The 23810-nt window shown below is 44.2% G+C and overlaps 1 protein-coding gene across 1 annotated transcript; it reads right to left on the minus strand.

Annotated features, from left to right (window-relative positions):
* Window positions 1-975: 975 nt before the first annotated feature.
* Window positions 976-23810, minus strand: LOC137785904 (CD151 antigen-like). Its single transcript, XM_068577468.1, has 8 exons — window positions 23647-23810; window positions 19732-19816; window positions 13680-13871; window positions 5959-6033; window positions 4034-4138; window positions 2567-2725; window positions 1760-1846; window positions 976-1622 (listed from the first exon to the last, which is right to left on the minus strand). Exons 2-8 carry the CDS (start codon window positions 19813-19815, stop codon window positions 1563-1565), a joined length of 762 nt encoding a protein of 253 aa, XP_068433569.1. The 5' UTR covers window position 19816; window positions 23647-23810; the 3' UTR covers window positions 976-1562.

Raw genomic sequence — 23810 nt, forward strand, 5'->3', positions numbered from 1 at the left:
TTTCTCCCTCTCGCTGCCCGCCACACTGAGGAGCTAAATGTTTCTCACCGCCTTAATCTTCACCAACAGGACACCTGGCTTAATGTGGCGTCGCCGGCGGTCCCGGGCCGAAAAGCCTGGAGCTGCGAGCCGACCCGCCGATTATCTTCCGCACACTTAGAAGCATAAACTGTGGACGAATGGCTCGGATGTTTTTTCACGAGCAGATTAGAAGCAGGTAAAGTTCACATTCGAAAGGGACTAATTCCCTCTCTTTTTTTTTTTTTACCCTCCTAGAAACCATATTAAAGCTTTTTCTGTCCTTCTGAATTAGGTAAGAGTGTGAGTGTGTTTAGGAAGGGAGAGAGAGGAGGGGGTGGTGTGTGTGTGTGTGGGTAATCCTCAACAGCCTCTGGGTGTTTTTGCACACACTCTCACCAGCTGTTTTCATCACTGAGGCGGCGGTAGTGGAAGCCTTGGCGGGTGCTGCCTCCCTGTGTTTGTACACGGTAACGACAGTGATGCACAGTCACTCAACAAAAGACATGGAGGTGTGTGTGTGTGTGTGTGTGTGTGTGTGTGTGTGTGTGTCACACGAGCTGGCAGAACAACTGCTATTACAGAGCGCATATAGCCGTCGCCGTATAGAGGTAATGCACTCCGGCTAGCAGCTGTCAGGACGGTGGCTCGCCTCCCAGATCACCGCACAACGACATTAGGGAATTGACTTTGGGTTAATACACTAATGCACCTGTAAGCTGGCACCAATTGTGTCAGGGCCACTGGTTACGGGCCACGTGGTGCTCGTCTTCACTCTCTAGTGTTCTTTTTTTGGCAGTTTATTTGGGGGGATGACGTGAGCCGATAACCGCGAGGTGAAGGACATTCAGTGCAGGCAAGTTTTTTTTTTCGTTGGCAAATCACACAAAAGCTGCTGCATTCAATAATATTGTTTTTGGGGCGGGGCCAGAAATTAAGCACAGCAAAAGCGACACGTGCTGTTGATCATCGTTTTATTCAAACTCAAAACAACTCTTGGATTAACACAAACCAGATATTCAGCAGGTTCATTTGTGTTAGACTTGGCATCATGTGCATGTTAAATACAATCATAAAAGTTATAGGTGAACTTTGGCAATAGTGGATTAATCCGTTGTGTATATTTATCTATAAAAAGCAAACATGAGACACTTTCATTTGAGTATATCAGTGGTTTGTGTCGTCACCTTGTTCAGTCAAAATGCTGCGATGCAAAGTTCCTCAGAGCAAGTTGATTAAAAAAAAAATTAACTTGCTAACGCGTCACTACTGAGACACATTAAGGAATAATAGCTCAAGAGAAAGCACTTTAAAGTAGTCGTTTAAAAAAAGATTTAAAAAAGTTTCCTGAAAAAAGGCCACAACGGAATAAATATCAAGAAAATGCGTGGCTGAATGTTACGGATGAGAGTTGATGCCGTTGAGGGGGGTGGGGGGGTAAAAACCTTGTTACAAGATGTGCATCCTGGTCCCTCGTCAAATTCTCCCTTCCCCGTATGTGTAAGGCAAAGAAGAAGTTATTGAAGCTATTTCTTCTGCTGCTCTTAGTACGGCTCTGCCGTCAGACTTTGATACAGGCAGCACGTGAACACCATCCCTATGACCTGGGGATGGCAGGAAGGAAGAAGAAAATGAGAACTTAATAGAACCTTGAGATGGAGATTTTATATATATATATATATATATATATATATATATATATATATATATGCACAAGCAAACTGTGGACTTCTCCGCTCACCTGCACACAAGCGATCCCGATGCCCACCGCTCCAATGATCTTCAGGTGGTCCATGATGAATATCTCCAGCTTGGTAATGCAGCCTCCCTAAAAGGAAAAATTAAAAAAGTTGCATCAGTTCACGTCCCGCAGCGAAAGGAGATGTGATTAAAAAAGCGCTAGTCCACTCAAAAGAGAATTTTACCAATTTTCTCTCTTTTGAAAATCCAAGCGTACGGACATAAAAAAAAAAGAAAAACAGTGAAAAGAAAAAGAGGTATAGACTCGCGTGTGTTTTGGGAGAAGAATTTTGCCCCATAATGTAACCGTAATGTGAATTGTTCTTACATCAATTTTTTTTTTAATATTGATGAGTTTTACATCAACGCCGTTGCTTTCAGTTGAGAGCAGCCTGGATTTTAGGATCTAAGAATATTGACTGTTTCTAATTTTTCCAACAATTATATTTTTTTACCACAGACAAAAAGGAAATTGTGAAATAATTCTACAAAAGCAAAAGCTGATAAAACGTTTAATTCTCAACATGAAGAAAGAGTTTAAATTAACAACAAAAGACACAGTTGAACCAGTTCTGTACAAATGACGTAGCGGTGGTTGCATTCAACTTGTTGTTTGTGTGTGTGTGTATATGTGTCCCTGTGTGTGTGTGTGTGTGTGTGCGCGGTTTAAGGCAGTATTGCAAAATCCACGCGGCGTGCAAGCGAGACACCGGCATACCGCCGACCTCGGCACAGGCACTGATCCGGCCGCCCCGCTCCGAGAAGCTCGGCGCCCCATTGGCCCGCCTCCCCCTCGGCGGCGTCTCACCTCCACCTTGTAGATGTTGGACGGGTGGTCCCTGCGGCCGCAGAGGTCCTGCCGGGTCTTACAGCAGCTGTCAGGCACTACCCTGCCTGCGGCGTCTTTGGAGCGGATCCAGACGCTGTCGGCCCAGTCCGACGAGCTGTTGCTGCCGCAGCACTTGAACTGACGGGAGACAGAGGGAGACACGTTTCAGATCTCTGGGGGGGGGTTTGAAGAAGTAAACTATGAAACGTTAGAAGTTGGGTTTAAAGATTTTCAAGCAAAGACAAAACAAAAGTCTTCGTGGTATAATAAGGAGAAGCGACAGCAACCAGCCGATTAGCCGAGCTTAGCATAAAGACTAGAAACAAAGAGAAACAGCTAGCCTGGCTCTGTCCAAAGGTTAAGTATGAGATTATTTTCTTGGGGCAAGAACTTTCTTAAGTCTCTACTCTTCATTATAAAATGCTGCGGCACAGCAACTGCCTGCAAAAACTACAACAACTTTGTTTAAAGTTTTTATTTTGCACGGCCTAAAGCAAGGAGAAGTTAAGTAGTGAGATTTAGAGGAGCCGGAAGGTGGATTTGATGCGAATGTGACGAATTTAGGGGAAAGAAGAAAGAAGAAATGCCGACGTCAGACAACCCAGGGACTTACAGCACCGGGTGCAGACGAGTCCATCTCGCTGAGCCCAGGACAGAGGGGCCGAGATCGGCTTTGCTCCGACTCGCCCTCATCACTGAAATCTCTAATCTGACGGGATGATCGGTTCCCAATCAACAAGCCTCTTTTTTTTTTATATGTATAAATGAGACTGCGTGGGTGCAAACAACCAACGTACAGACAGCTTCTCATTGGATTTTGGGCTCAGACGGCCCGCTTAAAAGTAAATATCAGATGTTTGTTTTGAAGTTTGCGGTTATGATACGGTTACATTAGCGTCGGCCTTCTGAACAGGGGTACCAGAGGCCCGGAGATAAATAATATAAGATCAAATAATCTTTTATTAGTACCACAGTAAGGAAATTGCGGAATTACAGCACTAAGAGACATATAGTAAAATAAAATACAAGTAATATAAATACACAGTAAAGAATCTACAATAGCATCATTAGATAAGGATTGCGACAATATTAATTATATTATTTATATTCATTCCTTTAAACAGTAAACTTTAAAGAGCCGTTTATCTTATGAGGTTAAACAGATGTTGACAAATAAACACCACTGTAGATTCCTGAACCCTAAGAAGATTTATGACCAAATGAATATGCATGTGGTCCGTGCAGATACTACGAATCCTAGTTTCTCTCTGTACTTTTTTAAAAAGGGGAAGGCTGGCGGTCGCCAAGGTGTTAGCCAATAGGGAATCCAGCGAAGACCTAAACAAACAAGTTCAATCTTTTATTACGGCAGCTAAACAGTGTTCATCAGCCAAGTGGACGGCGTCATGACCCCCCCTGAATCCATCCCGGTGTTCACTCGCTCACCTCCTGCTGCAGCTTGTCCACGGCATTGGTGACGTGCTCATGGGAGTTCTGCTTGTACTTCCTGGTCATGGTGTCGCTCAGGTTCTGCCTCAGCTCCTCGTTCAACTGTTCAGACACACAAACACACATAGATATGTACTGTATGTACTGTATGTATGTATGTATGTATGTATATATATATATATATATATATATATATATATATATTCACTGGCAGCCCACCTACACCACAGACACGGAGTATGACACGGAGATACAATCGCCTGTCACTCAGATTAAGGATTTAAACGCCCTCCTGGCGCTACGCGTCACCGACGGCAGGTTTAAACAACAGAGCAGCGCAGCACACGAGGGCGAAGACGAGGGCGAAGACGAAGGCAGAGGAAGAAGTCAGTATTTTTTGGTTTGTTCTGGAGGCAGAAAAAAACGCTTACTGGAGGAGCGGGGCGGTCTGGGAGGCTCAGTTTCTATGGCAACAAGCCAGCTGGGAAACCACTGTAAATCAAAGCGTGAAGGAGATATCAAGGGAGTGAATGATAGAGAGAGTAAGGGCGGGGGGGGGGGACGAGAGACGAGAGCGGAAGACAAAGAAAGGTTCAGGTTTACCTGTTGAAACGCTGCGGCAGAGAGGTCGAAAACAGCAGCGCAACGTTCAAGATGGCCGACGAGTCGAGAGCAGCCGGACCTGCAGACGTGCAAACGTGGGCCGGCGACGGGCTTTTTATCGGCCTGATACTCGTGAGAATTATGAGTTCACGCTGTTCAGAGCGCCTTCAGTCAACCACAACTGTGGTCAAACACACTGAAGGGCCAGCTCACAAACACAAAACGCAAAGTGGAGCGGATGTTAGCGTTTGCTGATAAATACTTGATTCTGGGCGCCTTGACGAAGACAGATCGATCGTGCTGCGTTAAATATTGAAGGGATCACTTTTAACTAAATGGGGAGAAGTAAACAGAAAACGGGTCGGGCACGACGTGAACCCCACCCCACTATCCTTAGTAAGTAGGAAGAAAGAATGAAAGTATTCAACCGTGCATCTGGCCAAGAAGGGCCATAAAGAAAAACAATGTTTAAGCAAATAAATAAGTAAAAATAATAAGAACAAGAACCGGTGTTCTTATGGCCGGAGAAGTCGTTTCTCCGGCCATAAGAACACCGGTTACTGATACGAATACGTTGAGTTGAGTTCTTATATTAACGCCGTCACTCGTAAGCAGAACTGAGTGCATGTCGTTGTGGTTTACTCTCCGTGGTCATCACAGCGAGTCTGTTGAGTTTTGTTTTCGGGGGAAAGCGGCTCTGTTTCAGTGGGGGTGCACCCTAAAACCCCAAATAAAGTGGCTCCAAATGGTTGTGACGTGGTGCACTGGAGGCATTTTTCATTCCTTCTGCACTAAACACAGCGAGAGTAATACGGTCCGTCTGATATCTGGATTTTTTTGTGGGCTTTTTGATATCTAAATCTGGGCAATACGATTTAACCGCGTCGTGGATAAAAGTCACAGCGCAGCACAGTCGTGTGTGTTTTATTACGACTCGATTGATGAAGAGCTCAGATTAAGAGCCGCTCTGTCGATTATCTTCCTATCCGACGCGAGCGCGCCGGCAGGTTTTAATATCAGATGATGGTTTTCTGATTCACGGTCGACTTGTGTCCCCCGTAAGATGAGTTATTTTCATAACTTCAGTGACAATAAACTGAATAACTTATTTAAAAAAAAAAAAAAAAAAAGATATACATGCATCTCATGCGATTCCCCTTTGTGTGGTCTGCCAACACGATTCAGTTACAGCTGCATTGTTACTGAACACCAGTCCTGGGCTCGTATCTGTCAGCTGTCATCCCACACATGCAACACACAGATACCAGAGTGTATTGCAAAATACATTTATTTTTAGAGGGGAGAAGGGGGGGGGTTACCTGCTGATAGTAGATATAAGCCAGGATACCGGCCAGGATCTCCAAGATAAAGATGCACAGCAGCAGGACGAAGTACTGTGGACACGGGGAGCAAAAAGAACAAGGCCGTTACAGGATGTCATGGGAGGAAGCGACAGGTGGACGCTTCACCCCCCAAATTCAAAAAGAGGAGCGCCATTTATTAATGTAGAGTTGCCTCATTTGGGAGAGATTGGCCACTGCCTTCTCTCCAGTATAACGGCCAAATCAAATGTGCTTGAAAGGAGACAGAAAATGTAGTTCTTTCCCCCAGAAATCATGACCCGGTTTCTCAAGATCATCCACCGACCTTGCCCGGGAGCCGTTTCATTGATTCGAGTATGGAACTGGGACAAAGTGTCTAAAGCTTCAGAGGCTCGCTCACTTTTAAATATTGAATGAATGAGCACAGAGCTGATGATTTCAAGCCTACGTGAAGAAGACAAGGATTCAAGTATGCAACAGGTAGAAGAAAACATGTAAACTGTCAAATCAATACTTGAACGGTCAAAAGATGCGGAGTTGGCCGACGAGTCGACCAATTTTTGTTGTTATTCTGTCAAATTAGAAGACCACGGAGGGGCTTCATATGAACGCAATGACATACGGGCTCAGAACTCTTCACCAAAGTAGGAGTTACTGCACGGCCGACGTTGTGGGTTTGATTCCCAGAAGTCGTACACAGAACAGGCGCAAACCTGTCGGCCCTTTAGAAGGGGCCTCACCACTTTATGGCTTCCTATTCATGTGTTCTTCAACAGTTGGTTTATCCAACAAGAGAGTTATTGCTCGTCTCCCACCGAGTGCCTTTTGTGGAGAAGGTTTGCTGTTCGGGGTTTATGATCGGGGGTCTGATTCTAAGCGTGGCCGTGGGAGGTGGAGGGAAGGTCTGCGGAGGTTTTCTGCAGAATCTATGCACAAGAAGAGATATTATCAGAACCCCAAACAAAAACTTGACCCAAATTCCCGTGGCCCGCTGCCATCAGAGAGAGAGAGAGAGAGAGAGAGAGAGAGAGAGAGAGAGAGAGAGAAATCAGGCCAGTAAAGTGGAGTTTATTTGATTTGAGCGCTTTGATTAGAACTCTGAGCCTGAACGCTGCACAGACTCTCAGATTAATTTAGATGTTGTGCTGATGCTTTCAGGAGCATGGCAACAGAGACAGAGACTGAATACACGACCGTGAAGCCGCTGCGAGGAACTCCCAGTTGTGTTCATATTGGCGCCCCCTGTGGCCAGAAATGGGAGTGTGGAAGTTCATCGATTTTCGGAAAAAAAACCTTAATTCCGTTATTTTAATCTATTTTCGAGCAGAGTCTTCATTTGATGTTACTCCGTCTCTGTCTTTATCACAACTCTTCAACAACAATAAACAAAAAGACGTTCATCATATTGTTTACGTTACGTTTTATATCAGAAAATGGGAGTTTCAGAGGATTGAAGTTAACAGAAAAACACCAAAGCCGTGTGACTGCTGCTGCAGTCTCTTTCTCTCTCTCTCTCTTTCTCTCTCTGGAGCGACCGAAGGGCACAGTGTAATTACTGGGGAAACGACTCTCAGCAGGTTCATATGTGCAAAACCATTATTTTGTTTAGATTTTTTTTAAAGCTCGGCTTTAAATTTTCTGGCTAAACAACATAATGTCCAACATCACAACGTGAAACTGTTCGGAAATAATTAAACAGCGTCTCTTGTCCGCAGCTTTTCTCTCTTGAGTTTAGGAACGACATTGAACTGCAGCGAGGACACACACACACACACAAACACACACACATTTGTATGCAGCTCCGTGTTTTCTTGTGTTTCTTTTCTCAGACTTCATTAGAAGTGGGCCGCTGCTTTTACAATTACCAAGCGAGGAGGAGCTGAAGGTGACTTTAATCAGACGGATAGCAGCTTTCCATGAAGAGTCCTGCGACCTCCTCCTTCATGACAAGTTCATTCCTTCCGTGATTCATGGCACACAAACACACCGTAAACAACTGAGATTTGTCAGTAAACGCCAAAAGTAAATGTAATTCATATTATGTTAAACACAACAGTGCATCCAGAACTCTTCTGCTCCGGCTCACAGATTGTCCTCACGAGGAGATAATCATAACTAAGTCACGAGAGACTCGTCGTCAGGTGTGACTGCGAGCCGAGCAGCCGACGGAAAATGATCGACGAAGAGGCAGAGTTGTTTATTCTTTTGCCTCCGATTGTAGTTCAACCAGCCTGTTGCCATGTGAACATACAATCAATATAACAACATATTAATATAATTATTCAAAGTGGAACGGAGATAAATAATAATAGGTAAAGACGCTCTAAGGCACTGAAAGACTGGCTGTGAGATCTTTCACTTCTGTATGGTGTGGTTGAATCGGAACGACTGTGGCTCACAACAGGGTGGTCCGACAATCAAAGAATCGGATGTTTAATCCCCAAAATCTCCCTGTGTCCTATTGTGTAAAAAGTGCTTTAACTGGTCAGATGACGAGATGTGATACAAGTCCACCCACAACTGGCCAACCCCCCTTTAGAGACTCATGGAAGACTATCTTGCGTGGCGGGGAGGTACTCAGAATGGTCTGTGTGTGTGTGTGTGTGTGTGTGTGTGTAGCAGTTACATTAGTCAAGCAAAAAACTGAAGCCCACTGTGTCTTCGGCTGCAGAGCAGCGGCTGGGTTATAGCATCGCAACTGAGGAGTTAGACTCAATTTGGTGCTGTTTGCTGCAGCAGAACGTCGGACTAGCCGTGGTGCACGATCCTCCTGCCGGATTTAATAAAAGCTAAAAACTCTGACTAATAAATTACATTTGAATCGTTTTGGCAGAGGAATCAGAGAGCCAGGGAAGGAGACCAAAAAAAAAAAAAAGAGATGAGGACAGAAAAGAGAAACGGATGAAGTGAGAGAGACAGAAAGAGGTTTATGTCGAGGACACTGAGGAGAGAGACATTCTTAAGGCTTGTAATGTGGACGCTCAAACCGCATGAAGTCAGTTTCTCCACAGGTGGATCCAGCCTCCGTCAGGACAGCTTTCCATCTGGCTCGTTTGGAAAGGAAAAACCTTCTCCCCCGAGTCATTACACCGTTCTGTTGCTTTTTTTTTCTTCTTCCTCTCCTGAAAACAACGAGGCTGTGTGTTTGCAGTATCATACATACACAAAAACGCACCACACCCCTGCTCCCGCGGGAGAGCTTTCCCCTTTTTTTCTCCTCCTGGTCTCACTGACCCCGCTCGTACTTTGTACAAACACCACCAACAGCCTCACAAGCAGTTTGGGTTGTGGCCGTCCCTTTAATCGGAGGTTTATTCGAGCCGCACTGAAGCGGAGATCCTGGTGTCTTCTTTGTTGTGGTCAGAACTTCTAGGTCACAGGACTGAGTGGCCAATAACAGCGGCTCTCAGAGGGTACCAGGCACTCACCACGTACAGGAAACCCTCCCCTTATATTTGCTCTTTTTAACAATCTCTAAAGCATTTCGGCTCACAGACAAGTCCGCTCCTTCACGGTGATTCATCGACCTAATCTCGGCTCCTCCGGATGCGTCGCAAAACTACACTACACACCCGGGACAAGAGGCGGGGAACACAACTCAATTTACACTGAAGTGCTGACTAACAAATCTCGAGGTGACTTCATCTACTGCGTACAGATCGGTGTACAGACTTCTCACTTGGGCTTCTTAAAAGCCCGGTTTCCTCAATATTCAGAGTGGAATAAAAGTTAATCCTTTGTTTGTGTCATATTGTGTCTTATTAATACAGCCATAACCATGTCTTTTCAAATTCTTGCGTTTATGTTTGTGTTTATTCTGAGTTTTCCTTTCAAACTCATACGAGTCCGATTCCTAGAAATTTTCTGTGGATCGTTATTGGTTCAATGTGATCAAACGATACTTTCAACTCTGTTGATATTTCATTGTGTTTAGAAAATATGAACCAATTAACCTCTTAGGGGCGTGACTTATACATACGTCAATCCATACAACTTCCAACTCACGTGGCTGATCCTCGCAAACTTTTAGCATCGTGTCCCTTCACGAACCCACATTTTTTTCAGGATAAAAAAAACACTAGGAGGCACTACAGCGCCCCCTAGTGTTACAACACTAGGGGGCGCTGTCGTGACTCGCTCAGATTTGTCATTTCCCTTGTTTTTTTTAGGCCTTGTACTCTAACCAATTCCTCCGAGAGATTAAACCCAATTGATTTCACATTGGGTCAATATGATGTCGAGAACTTTGCAGGGAAAAGTTATCAAAGGATTTCAAAAATATCAAACTATATGAGCGCAGAGCAGCAGCAAAGAGACTTCATTTTCCATGAAAATGGAAGTTGTTTTAACGAAGTCGAACATTATGCAATCTGCTCCGTATTTCTCATATGGCATGACCTCATGACCCTGAAGAAATCCATATGATCATTGTGAATCCTAGTCATAGCGCCACCTAGTGGCAACAGGAAGTTACATGTTTTCTACTTTTATACCCTCCTCCTCACAGATTATTCAGATCCCTTTCAAAATGTGTCGGAAGAGACTTAAGACGTTGAAGTTTGTAAGGATTCCTTGAACGGCGTCGAGTCGGAGCATCGCAGAAGTTCGATCTTTCGCCATGAACGAAAAAAACGATGTAACTCGACTCCAAATGATCAGCTCCATTCCAGATTTCAAATGCATGACGAGACTTCAGACCTGAAGAACATGTGCAGTCTAATTTTTAATTAGAGTCATAGCGCCACCTCATGGTGACAGGAAGTAAATACTTCTATACTTTGGGCTCGCTTCTCTTAGTAGTTCAATCAGATCCACATTAAATCACTTCTACACAAACACAGGACTTTCATTACGCCAGACCCCAAAAGCTTTTGATGCTGTTGCCGTGGAAACCCATCCTTTGCAGGGAACATCGTAGGTGCTTTTGAGACACTAAGCATGCTCGAAATGCAAATAAACTTGGCACACACATCTAAAAGGCAAAGATGTAGGTACCTGATATGATTGTAATGTTTTAAAATGGCACTTCGGCTCGATAGCGCCAAAATATTAATTTAAGCAGCCCCAGTGCTACGGTTGACCTATATTTATTCAACTTGGTAAACATTAGGTCTGCAACTAACGATTAATCGGTTGATTATTTTTTGGATTAATCGGATAAAAAAATAGTAATTTTAAAGCATTCATTTGCAACCTTTTATTACAAAAAACAGAACTAAGTGCAAATTCACAGTGCAACAAATCTTAACAATAAAGAATTGATAAAAAATAAAGAAATACAAATCAGAAAACTTAACAGGATTTGTCTGAACTTGTTCTCTACACTCACAGACATGCACACTCACACACATTAAGAACATTAAGCTCCGCTTACTTAGATTTTCCGCTATTTCGAATTTCATGAAAAACTTTTTTTTTTTCACAAATCTTCCTAAACGCTGGGTACGATTCTCACAAAATCCTCTGTGAATCATTATTGGTTCTTATCAAAAGCTTGTTTATATCTCATTGTGTTTCAAAGAAAGAGGACTCATCAACTTATCAGGGGAAAATTCCCAAAAAATTTAACAAAGCAGCCCAGTTTTGTACATAAATGAACAAAACTAGGCATTTATATATTTACTCATCGCTCCAGCACGTCGAAGGGGGGGGGGGGCGTCGAAGGGTCGCCAGCTCGTCCGATAAAGAACGTTCGCCCACCAGGCGGAGGTTCTCGGCCGGGGAAGCCGGCGACCTGCAGGCGTCCCCGACGTGCTGGAGCGAGGGCCCGCTCACAGCTGCGAGCAGCTTTAATTCTTCTTCATATTATTCTTTATTGCCGTCTTTGTGGATACCTGCTCATACATTAAGTAGGATATCACATTTTAAGTCAAATGACACTTGATTTACAATTTTCCTCCTTAAATGTACTTTTACATTGCATTCGTACAGTTGTTTTTTTTTCAATTACAAATAAGTTTTTGGTTTCTTTGCTAAACATTGTGATCTCTTCATACACACATTCACCATGTTGACATCTATGGAACAGTGTGTGTGAACAGCACAGTGTTTGTGTGTGAGTGCAGCACTGTGTTTCTGTGTGTGTGTGTGTGTGTGTGTGTAGCACTGTGTTTCTGTGTGTGTAGCACTGTGTTTCTGTGTGTGTGTGTGTGTGTGTGTGTGTGTGTATGTAGCACTGTGTTTCTGTGTGTGTGAGAACAGCACTTTGTTTCTGTGTGTGTGTGTGTGTGTGTGTGTGTGTGTGTGTGTGTGTGTGTGCGTGTGCGTGTGCGTGTGTAGCACTGTGTTTCTGTGTGTGTGAGAACTGCATTGTGTCTCTGTGTGTGTGTGTGTGTGTGTGTCCACATAGCCCAGCGCCAAGGGACAAATCAAACACGGGCCCGCTCGCTCCCGACTGTACGAAGCTTCTGTTCAATCGATGTCGATATCAAAACGTTATTTTTTTTTGTTGGCTTGTTCAAGAAGGGAAACACAAAATCCATTCTGATGCCAAGAACAATCTCAGATACATTCACGTATATTCTAAAATAAACTAAACGGTCACATGTCATCACTTTAGCATTTTATCCTCACAGACGTTTGTGTAAAAACTGTCATAAGTAGCAAATTAACTGAACTGTGATGCTGCGATCGCACCAAACACGCGAAGCGAAGAATTTGCCTCATTTGCACGCGTTGAAATTGCGAAGGCCGATCAGCGCTGAGATGTGCCACCCGTCACCACCGCCGCCATGCTGTCGCTGAATCAAACTGCTGCAGTGATGCCTGAAGTAGCGCTGGTAGCGACCGCCATTGACAGCAGCCATCAACACTTCCTGGAGGAGTCGGAGCTGTGTGTGCCCACATTATTATTAACCCAGACACGAGGGGAAGCTAATGTTCCGACGTTTGTGGGACTTCCACAACAAGTGTAAAGCAGAACTAGTGGTTATTTCAATGATGGATGGCGGAAATAGGAACTGTTTTTACAGAGATAAGCCACGCCCCCTTCCCGCCGCAAAAAAGCAAATAAAGCGAATTAACCACATAGTCGAGCGAGTAAACTCATGCGAAAAAGTGTGAAAGCAGCATTAGTATTAGTATCGTGTGAGGTAAGAGTGAGGTCACAACAAAGCAATTCCTCCATTTGCGAGGTCACCGTGACACTCGACCCACCGGATTTCCTCCACGACTGCGGGTGGACGTTTGTCTGCCACTGAACAAGTTACTGCCTGGTGTCGAACACAAGAACATGCAGCTGTACATTGGTTGTACTTCGCGGATTTGTCGTACCATTTTCCCTGAAAAGAAGTACATTAGTCTCCTGAATTACTTTAGCACTTGAAGGTATATTCCAGCCTGACTTGGTATGTTGTGTAATTGATAAATGTCTTACTTCTATAATGGTTTTATTATTTTGTATGCATACCAAGGCGAGTTACAATACTTGTTAACTCAACTCAAAAACTAAACACTGCTGCTAGTGTTGTTCATGCCGGGCGTCGCTCGATCTTTCTGATATCGGGGTTTTTTCTCAGCATTAACGCTTCTTTCCCATTCACCTGATAAACCAGCCAATGTGTCTCGCTATTCCCTTTTTTTTTTTAGAGCCGTGAGTGAAACTGCAATGTGCCACAGAAATAAAGATGTCCTCCAATAAAAAAAACAAAAAACAATAACAATGCATCGTTTTCCGGCCGCACAGAACCCCGTCCTCCCGCCCCGACGTGGCCACTTACCCCTAGCAAGAGCCTCTTCTGCTCCTTGAAGGTGGCGCAGCAGCCCAGAACGCCCGTTACCATGACGATGACTCCAGCCAGGACCAGGATGTAGGCGGAGGCGGCGTACGTCTTGGAGGAGAGCAGGCTGATGTAGTCGCTCTTCTCCACCAAGGTCCAGACGCCCACCGCCATCACGCTGACGCCCGCCAGCTAGGAGAGAGAGAACAAGTGGTTAGAGGCACATTTGGTGAAGATTAATCTAGAAAATAACTTGCAGATTAATCAATAAATAAAATAGTACTTAGATGAAGCCTTAACCCGACAGCGAACTCCTACTGTTTTAAGTAGGGGTGGACAAACTACGGCCCGTGGTATAGAATTATATTATATACAGTAATTAATATACTAGTGATCTGAAGTCTGAAATGCCTCTTCTCGTAATCTTCTACCTACAAAATAAAGAGCAAATCTATCTGCCAGTTACAGACTGCAAAACGACAGCAAGAAATAAGCACTAAGAAACATCGATGCTGGTCTGTTGCTATCATTATCTTTCGGGAACAGAGACACGCAAAGTCAATGCACAGACGCGAATAGTTGCGAAAAAGTGCGTTTGACGCGTGGCGTATAGAAGCTCCGCCCGTTATGACCGCCGTCCTGTCATTGCTGGATGAAATTGCTGCTGGTCTCCTTGAAGTTGCGCTGGTCGGTCAGACGCAGTTGTGGGACTACGGATAATGGCCGCGTTTCCCAGATTCGATCGTTCTTAAGGACTGAAGAAGGCTCGAAAGAAGGGTTCGCTAAGAAGGAGCGCTAAGATACGAGTGTTTCCCAGATGCGTTCTTAACTGCCTTCTTAAGATCTCGCCAAAGAAGCTTCCTAAGACGCTCTTAGTGGGAGCTGTCCACCGCCGTGGTGCTGAAACTAAATCAATCGATGCCAAGCGAATCGATCACCCACTACGTTATCGGTGCAAATAGGCAACGCGCGTGTGAGTGATCACAGCTAACAGGTGTATCCAAGTAGTAATCAAGCCCATTAACGCATATATAGCGCCCTGTGGCTACGCACAAGCATGTGAGAATGGAAAAAGCAACCAGAAAAAGAAACAAGCGGTCACCCTCGTTTACCGCAGAGGAGCTGGCCGTATTAGTGGACGAGGTCTGGCAGCACCGTGATGCGTTATTTGGGGGAACAAAAGGGGAAAAAAATATTGTATTTAAAAACCGAATTTGGCAGGCTATAGCCCAAAAGATGTCCCCCTCGAGTCCCTGTGGCATGCGAGACTGGGGTGCTGTGCAAAAGAAGTGGCAGGAGTTTCAAAGCCAAACCAAAAAAAAAAAAGGTGCAAAGTTGAGGCGAGAGAGCATGGCCACGGGTGGTGGCGCTCCTGGTGCTACAACCCTCACTCCGGACGAGGAAAAAGTCCTTTCAATAATTGGAAAGACGGCCTCTGAAGGCATTAGTGGGGGCATCGATCTTCTGGGAGACGAGGGCCTCTCATAAAACAGCGAGAAGGAGCAGCAGCAGCCATCTGGGAGCAGAGCAGCGACATGCACGTCCCTCGGAGATGACGACGGCCCGCAACCGAGCCCTGTCCCCGCGCGCCAACCTGCAGGGCCTGGTGTCCGCATGCGGGGAGGCTTTACAGGGCGACGCCCCGTAACGACCTGCACCTGCACGAGACACTGGTGCGTCTCGAGAGGGAGAAACTGGCGGTGCTGCGGGGGATAGAGTGTCAAGTGGAGAGACACACTGCCCTCCAGGAGGAGATGGTGCAGATCAAAACGACGGAAGTTGGAGACTGCTGGCACTTGCCGAGGCGCAGTTCAACAGTCCCTCCATCTCGGTCCCAATAATTATCTCCCAGGATGGAGGTACGGGGCATTTATTTATTTTTTTCTCCGCATTGCACAACGTATCCTGTTCAATGTCCCTAATCAATCTCCCTTCATTGCAGGTGATGCAGATGCAGACGCGCAGTAACGACAGCGGTGCCACTGGATTTGTTTTTTTATTTATTTAATAAACTACTTTTCCTCTTCAACCATGTGGCGTGTGTGTGGATCATTTTGCGTCATTTCCTAGCTTTCAAGGCCTATATATGATAGTTGATATGGGTTGTGGGATGGTCGTAGGTTTAATGTTGAGAGTAGATATCAGTGACTGGTGGTGACAGGGCTGATAGACATCAAAAGAGATTCACAAGCTCCTCTCTGGTCCGGACACCAGCTTGGTGGAGTGCTGCTCGGGATTCGAGGGGCGCTAGGTTGGGAGCTTCGTCTTCCGATGAATCCCCATCTTCATCCACAGGAGGCGGCTCATCTGCTCCAACGCGTACCGCTATGTTGTGCAGCTTGGCTGTGACAACAATCACGCGGCAGCATTTCACAGGTGACAAGCGCAGCCCCCCTGGCGAACGATGGATACATCGGTAACGAGCCTTCCACCTGCCAAACACCCGTTCAATGTGGGTCCTGTGTGTGTGTGTGTGTGTGTGTGTGCCTCATTGAACTTCTCCTCCTGTAGTGTTGCTGGGTTGGTTATCGGTGTCACGAGGTAACTTGGGAGAGGGTCGCCACTGTCCCCGAGGAAGACGCTCCTGCCGAACGGGAGTGTTGATGGCAGCGTAATGTCTCCTCCCAATCCAGCACGGATCCACCAGGGAGGGATTGTGGATTGGGATCAGTGTGCCATCTACGACACCGATCACCCGGGGGATCCCAGCCATGGAATGAAATCCACGGTGGACCTGGCGGACCTCGCCCCGCGTGGTGGGCATTCTGATCTGTGTCCCGGCATGGCGCAGGAGGATCGGTGTCACGGCTGCCACACTCTGTGAAACCGATGCCTTGCTGAGGCCGGTGCCGTCCACCCACCACCTCCAGGAAGCTCCCCACTGAACCTCCGGGCTGAGGGCAAAATTGCAGCAGGTTGGCCTTTGGATGTGTGGTGACACAAGCGTGACGAGGCGTTGGATCTCCACACGGGGAAGCCGGTACTTGGACTGGACAGCCCGGTCCGACAGCACATCGAGTGGGGAGAAGAGCTGACGCACACATGCATTTACGTAAACCATCTGGCTTCGCGCACGCCGACGCCGCTGGTTCGCAGCGAGAATATGCTGTATTGCAGCCGTGGCGTCTCTCACGCGGGGACCCAGGCAACGTCTTTATATAGACGAGCAGGTGGAGCCTCTCTTGATGAGGTTCCAGCAGAATTCAGCTACACCTGTGAAATATCTGTGAAATACCACAGGGTTGTTGATGTTTTTATAGCTAACGTAAACTCATATGCAGATGCCGAATGTTTTTGTGAACGTAGTGAGTGACAGTAATGCTGATTCATTTTATTTATGTATCTACAGGAACACAGGGGGAAGTCTTTATTTTTATATCATTATTATTTTTTTCTTGCGTCAGTGTTCTGCAGCTGTGGGCGCACGTTCCTCATTACCCATGGTTTTATTATTCCTTTGAATGTCAGATATAACTTTCCCTGACGCGGACACGATGGAGTTTGATGTTCCGACATATGTGGAATGTACACAACAAGTATAAAGCAGAACTTGTGGTTATTTCCATGGTGGATGATAGAAACGGGAACTGTTTTTACAGAAATAAGTCACGACTCCTTTCAGGCGCAAGTAACATTTGCGATGCGTTTGGTGTGAACACAGCTTTACTATGCTCGGCCCGGCCCGTCTGTCAAATTTTAAAACTCAGTGTGGCCCCTGGGCCAAAAGGTTTACCCACTCCTGGTTTAAAGTCTGAGGTATTATACGCCATTATATTCATCCTGAAACCCTCAGGCCGGACAAAGCCTGCATAAAATACAATTTAAAAAAAAAACATTAAATGCTTCAATCCGGCATATAGATGTGATAGTCCGACATCTTCAGCATTATTTCAGATAAGTTTTGAGAGAATATGAGGGAAATTAAATCAATGTGATGACACTATGACGAGTCAGCAGATGGTGCGTCAGCGTCTGCAGCAGAAATCTGTCACCGAGCCAAAGCAGTCCATTTAAAAGACGGCCTAAATTTAATTAAATTAATATAAAATAATAAGGTGGAAGGGGGGAGTCACTTTCCACAAGAAGCCATTCACTTGCTTTCCTCAGTAGTATCATTTTAAATAGGAAACACAGGGGTTTACTGGTTTTTGAGCCGGGGCAGTACTATCATATATTATTTATATCGGTAACTCTCACTTCTAGTACAGTTCATACTGCAGCATAACTCAGCAGTCTAAACATGACCACTCACTGAGAAACTGCTTGTTCCATCCCAAAAAAAAGGGGAAAACGTTGTGCAGCAGCTGGAAATATAAACATCACATCTAAACATAACAAAAAGCTGATCAGTAAAGTGCAAACCAAAAGTAAGTGATTCTCAAAGAATTCGCTCATGAGCACAAATCAATAGTTACAAGACAAGACGCCCCCATGCACCATAGACAATATTAATAATAATAATGTCGCACTCCTCTGTGTTCTACAGATATGAGCTTCTCGTCCTTCGGGGGAAGACAAAGCGTTATTATCTCTCAGAGGAACCAGTTCTTCTGGCAGCTCCGATGAAATCGTCCGTGTTGACTTCATCTCCAGATTCTGCTTAAAGCAGTTAGCTCTTAAATTTTAATACAGTAGTGCCCAACCTGTAAAGAGAACATTGAGAAACAGGGAAATATTGGTTACTGCGCCAAGAGGTGAAGACAGAAATCATCTCATTAGATTTAGTCAACACCTAATATGTGTAATCAATTTACAGTGTCATTTCTTAGAAAGAATATATTATCATAAATATTGTAGTTTACTTTTTAAAGAAATGCTTTAAGCTTGAGTCAAAGAGACATTTTACGCAAAAAGATAGAGAATATCAAAAGACATATTCTCTAACTTTGAGTAAATTGTGTAATGTTCCCTGCTTTTGAACATAAAGCATCTCGATCCACAGAAAAGGTCCGAGGGCCACAGGGTCAGAGGGCCCCAGGAGTAGAATGTGGTTCTGTGTTTGCAGTAATCCCTCCTTGTGCTGATGCCAATGCATGCTGCATCTTAACCGGCTGTTAAAACTCAATGGAACAGGAAGAACAATCGCATTGTTTACTTAAACCGCATCTCAGCGGTTGGTTCTTGAAATGTATAAAATGTAGATTTGTGTTCTGAAAATGTTTGGCTGATCGGTACATTTTTTATTTTTAACTTAAAGCCCTTAAAAGAATAGAATCTTTATTTAATTATTGTGGGCCAACCCAGGAAGTCCAGGTTCCCCTCGACAAAAAAGTAGAGGGGATTAAATGTCAATAAATCAAATCTCCATGTGGTTGTAACGCTGGGATCCAGCTGTACTGACAAGGCTCAGCATTGTTTAATCTGCCGGTCTGGGAGGGATCCGACTTATTGGCAGCGAGTGTGATTTCACACCGACGATGACGATGACAAAGGAGAAGGAGAGTCGTCACAATGACGATCACACAGAACAGATTAGAAAATCGGTCGTTTGGATCCCGACACTGGAACGTTTTATTTTATTTTTGGGGAGGGGAATTAAGGCTTTGAATGTCTCGTCTGTGTCCTCTGTAAACGTACGCTGTGTGTGTGTGTCACTGTCCTTTTGTTGCGATAAAACACTAAGATAATTTAGCGATGGCTGAGATCGGGGTCGCAAACAAACACTATTCGATTACTTGGGGGTGAAACTCAAAGCAGCGAGTGCAACAGAAATCACAGGGAAGCTGTAAACTAAGACGGAGCAATGGGAAGAGTCATCATATTTTCGTCCTTCGTGTTCCTCCTCAAAACAATGTACGATTGACGGGCCGGCGGGTTCTTTTCTGACTTCCTCTCAGCCTCACTGTTGGCCACCATCTCATCCGGTATCTTGGTGCATGTTTTTATCACCAATAAAACCACAGACAAAAGGGGGCAGGAGGAAAGGAAAAGTTACATGGCCAGATCCGTTAAATGTTTTAGGACACGCCTTCATTTAAAAAAAAAAAAAAATAGAAAACAAACATGAAGGATCTTGAGACCAACACAAACACTTTGAGCGGCATCGACTCACCCAGAAGAAGAAGTTGAAGATGAACAGCAGGTATTTCAGGCAGACGGTTCCGCACTGTTCGTTCTTCTCCTTGCGGGCCCCCATGCTGCAAAACACGGCACATCCCAGGTTCAGTTGTGTGTTTGAGTCAACGTATAATAACGGTGCCACGAGGAAATCAATCATTTTTATTAAACGCACAAATATTGCACCCAAATGTTGCAGATATATATTAAACTCGACAGCATAAGTAAAGTAAAGCAATGCAAATCAGAGCGGGCGTTCGATTCCCGCTTTCCCCATGCGTCACTTTTTGATACTTGCAGACTTTTCTTTTTTGCTTTTATCAAAAATAAAGTATTGAAGTTTGATGCCAATTAGACCCCAACAGATTTAAGACATAACAGATTATGTAAAGACAAATGCACTAGTTTGTTGAAGGTTATTGAATCAAGAATACCAAATTGAATTATAGTTAAAACCTACTCTTAATAATACATCGATAAATTAAAATAAAAAACTGAAAAACAAGCCTCAGTGACGTCTTCTATCTACAATATTTGTTTAAGCAACAGTCCCAAATCCCATTACATTCAATTTACCATCCTAGATGAGCGGCCAGACTTCACATGTGAGCGGCTGAAACCAGAGAATATTTGGCCTTTTTTTTATTCTTGCTATTTGGCTCATCCTAAGGCAACGAAAACAACAAGAGATACTAATGTTGGCACAGAGGAAACACAACCAGGAAGTTAGAACCAACCTTACCTGTTTTTTTGTTTTTTTTTAAAATGGGTCTAAGCCGAACACGGAAAAGTAAGCATGAGATCAGCAGGAGGCCGGACCAATAAACCAAGTTATAACATGTATGAGCAGAGATAAAAACCATGACTCAGCACCGCGTGGGAGTGGAGAGCCGGCTGGGAACTAGAACCGCCCGCTTTACTTAAAATTCATCTTCTCAGAAGGCAACGTTTATATTTCCAAGGCATTGTTTCATAAATCTAGAAGTTAAAAAACATGTTCTTACATTGAACAGATGAAAGCTTACGCTGACAATCTTTGCTTCTTTTTCTTTTTTTTAAACTCACAAGCCCAGACCCGCCCTCCACTGGCTGCCTCTTCAAACTCCCCTCCTGACTCTTCCCGTCTGCACCCCCACTCTGATGAGTGCTCTTGCATGAGTGAGTGAGTAAGTGAATGAGTGAGTGAGTCTGGGCTCCGTCTGGTGACCATCTGTCCGGGCGTGACCACTTAGTGTGACCTTGTTAATTAAATTCAAACAACACTTCACAGACAAAACTCCTTATTCACCGTTTGGAGCCGGATAAGAAAAACAGCTAAGTCAAGAGAGAAATGTATCACCGTGTAGCCCCGCCCTAAAGCATATTTGACTCTAAACAGACCATAAAATTACAAAATGAACATCATAATGAATTGAAGATGACTTAAAATTAGAGATTGAGACATAAACTCATGTTTACTGAGGAAATAAATCGAGAGAGAAGCAGAGGGGAGTCGCCCCCTGGTGGTCAGTAGAGAGAATGCAGCTTGAACACATGACGCGGGGGCTGCAGTCGAATAGTCCTTTTTGGTTAGGAACCTTGCTAACTGAGGGAAATGACCCAGAAGTACCTCAGTGGCCGCCGTGATAAGTGCCGGTCAAATTCTCTAAACGTAAAGGAAAGGAGCTTCATGCCTCCTAACTTAGCTCCTTTATCTTAGGAACCACTGGACCTTCCTTAACGAAAGGAAAGGAGATAATGCCGACCCACAATCCTTTGCGGCGGCAACATTTAAAGTGACGTTTCATTCGGCCGTTCACGAGAACGATCATGACCGACAAACGCGGATCATGTAAATAATAAGTAGCGTCATTTGTAAATACTTTCAATAATCTGTTAAACTGGTTGGAAAATTAGGAACGTTACGTTGCTTTTGCTGAACACGCTGTAAAGTGATGAAACTGCTCAGCCCTCATTCTTTTATTTTACTTTAGTTACAGAAGCATTAATGAAAGAGTTAAACCGGACGAGCTCTACAGCCTGACTCATGTTTATGATTATCATCTTTTTAATCAACTATTTTGTTACATTACAATAAAGCACTATCAAGTTGTGTGGTGTTTCATAAACTGTTGTCTGCATATTTTTATGATCAAATTATAATCTGCATTAACAACATTAATGGATATGAGACACACATATGACACACTGAAAAGACAGTTTAGTAGCTTTGTACTCTGTGAAAAATCCCTTGGTTTCACTTTTATATTCCTTTGTTAATTTCTATTCCAACCTCGTTAATAAAGTAATATATCAACCGGGTTGTTTAAATCGTCTGCATGACGCAACATTGTAAGAAGACACATGAAGTATTTAAGATGCTTTATTGTGGTTTGAGATGGACTACAACGTTGTAGTTTCACCACTGCAGACAGACCGACGTCACTAACATTGTTGCGTCATACTACGTTGCTTAGTGAAAGTGGAGTCGATTCTCTAAACACCGTGGTTGTCTTTTCCTAACTCTTCATGAATTCTCCTTCCCGTCTTTCCTCGACCCCGTGACGTTTCCACAGAGGTGCTTAGGGTTAGATGTTAGGAGGTGATTATTTGACTATTCGTCCGCAGCCATAGACTTCACTTTTCAGAGCCGGAGGTCGCCGCCCGGTTGGAGAGCAACTTCATTTTACGTCTGTGTTTACCTTCTGATCTTTAGATTAATCCAGGACGTGATATCTGGACTCAGGGGCGCATTAAACCAGATGGTTGGCCTGAAAGCAGTACGACACGTACGACACCGTCTGACACACTCGGCATGAATAAGATTCTGTGAGATAACGACCGTCTCGTCTCCTCAAAGAGATCAGGGGGGCAAATACTTGGAACCGGTCCAGAAAAGGATCTTCTTTTTTTTCTCCTGTAAAAGAAAACTGATTTGTTTGAGTGTTCCAAACGCTGCAGGTTTTGAGAGGGTTGATGGGTATTTTGTTGCATGTTGGGGGGTAAACGCTATATTACTGTAGTTTTGAGCACAAACCCCACGTTGTAGTCTATTTTATTATCAACCATAGATTTAGGGAAACACTTTAAGTTAAAAATGATCAAGAAATAATTTAGATTTAACATGTAAAATAAAACCTAAAAACTTGTTTTTTAGTTGTCCAGCATGCAGACAATTAACTGGCAACTATTTTGATTGTTGATTAATCTGGTTCCAGCTTCTGCAATGTGCTTAATTGCTCTTTTTCTTGTTCATATTCAATCGTAAAGTCAATAGGTTGGTTGTTGATGTGATCTTGGACTCTGGGAAACAGTGATGGACATTTTGTATCGTCTCCTTCCATTTTACAGTCAAAACGATTATTGCAGTCCAACTTCAAATCATTTGAATATATGCACACGACTGAAAAAATCCCATTTGACACATTTAAACTTTTGATTCACCTGTGGATGATTTTAAGGAACCGGGTCGTAATTATTTTAAGGAATAGCTGTATAGTCTTTTTAAACCACTCTGATTATCACACATTTGTCCTGACAAAGTGTTTTTCTGTATAAAAATGACTCACTTTTAACTCACTGGAAAAATGAGAAACAACAACAACAACACCAGGTTAAATGTGGTTTACATGTACAGCCCACGGGGGACTGGCCGTGGGTTAGTCTATGCACCTTTTTTTTTTACTCTCCATCGTCGATGAAACTCACAAGTGACGTCACCGTCGTGGAAGCTAACGTAAAGTTAATCGTCGCTCAACTGCCGTATTTTATCCAGACGACGTACTTTTAAACGACGGGCGGATAACAACGACGATGTTTCAGAGGAAGCTACCAAATCTTTCGTCTGTCGTTAAATAAATAAATAAATAAAAATGACTTCCTGGTCTGGTTGATGCGACACCACAGCGAACAACTCAGCACACGAACTTACCTGACTGCTGGTTTGGTCTCCTGTCGATATTTCTTAATATCAAACAAAAAGAAACGATGATATGTGAAAACCCGCTTGTTTTCGCTTCACTTTCCTCTGTTAAAGTTGAAGAGCTGGAGGAGGACAAAACGAGGCGCTGACGTCGGTTCAGAGGGGGAGGGGCT

The sequence above is a fragment of the Clinocottus analis genome, unplaced genomic scaffold (assembly GCF_023055335.1).
Source record: "Clinocottus analis isolate CAN_PGR_092001 unplaced genomic scaffold, fCliAna1.0.p SCAF_1, whole genome shotgun sequence".
Taxonomy (NCBI): domain Eukaryota; kingdom Metazoa; phylum Chordata; class Actinopteri; order Perciformes; family Cottidae; genus Clinocottus; species Clinocottus analis.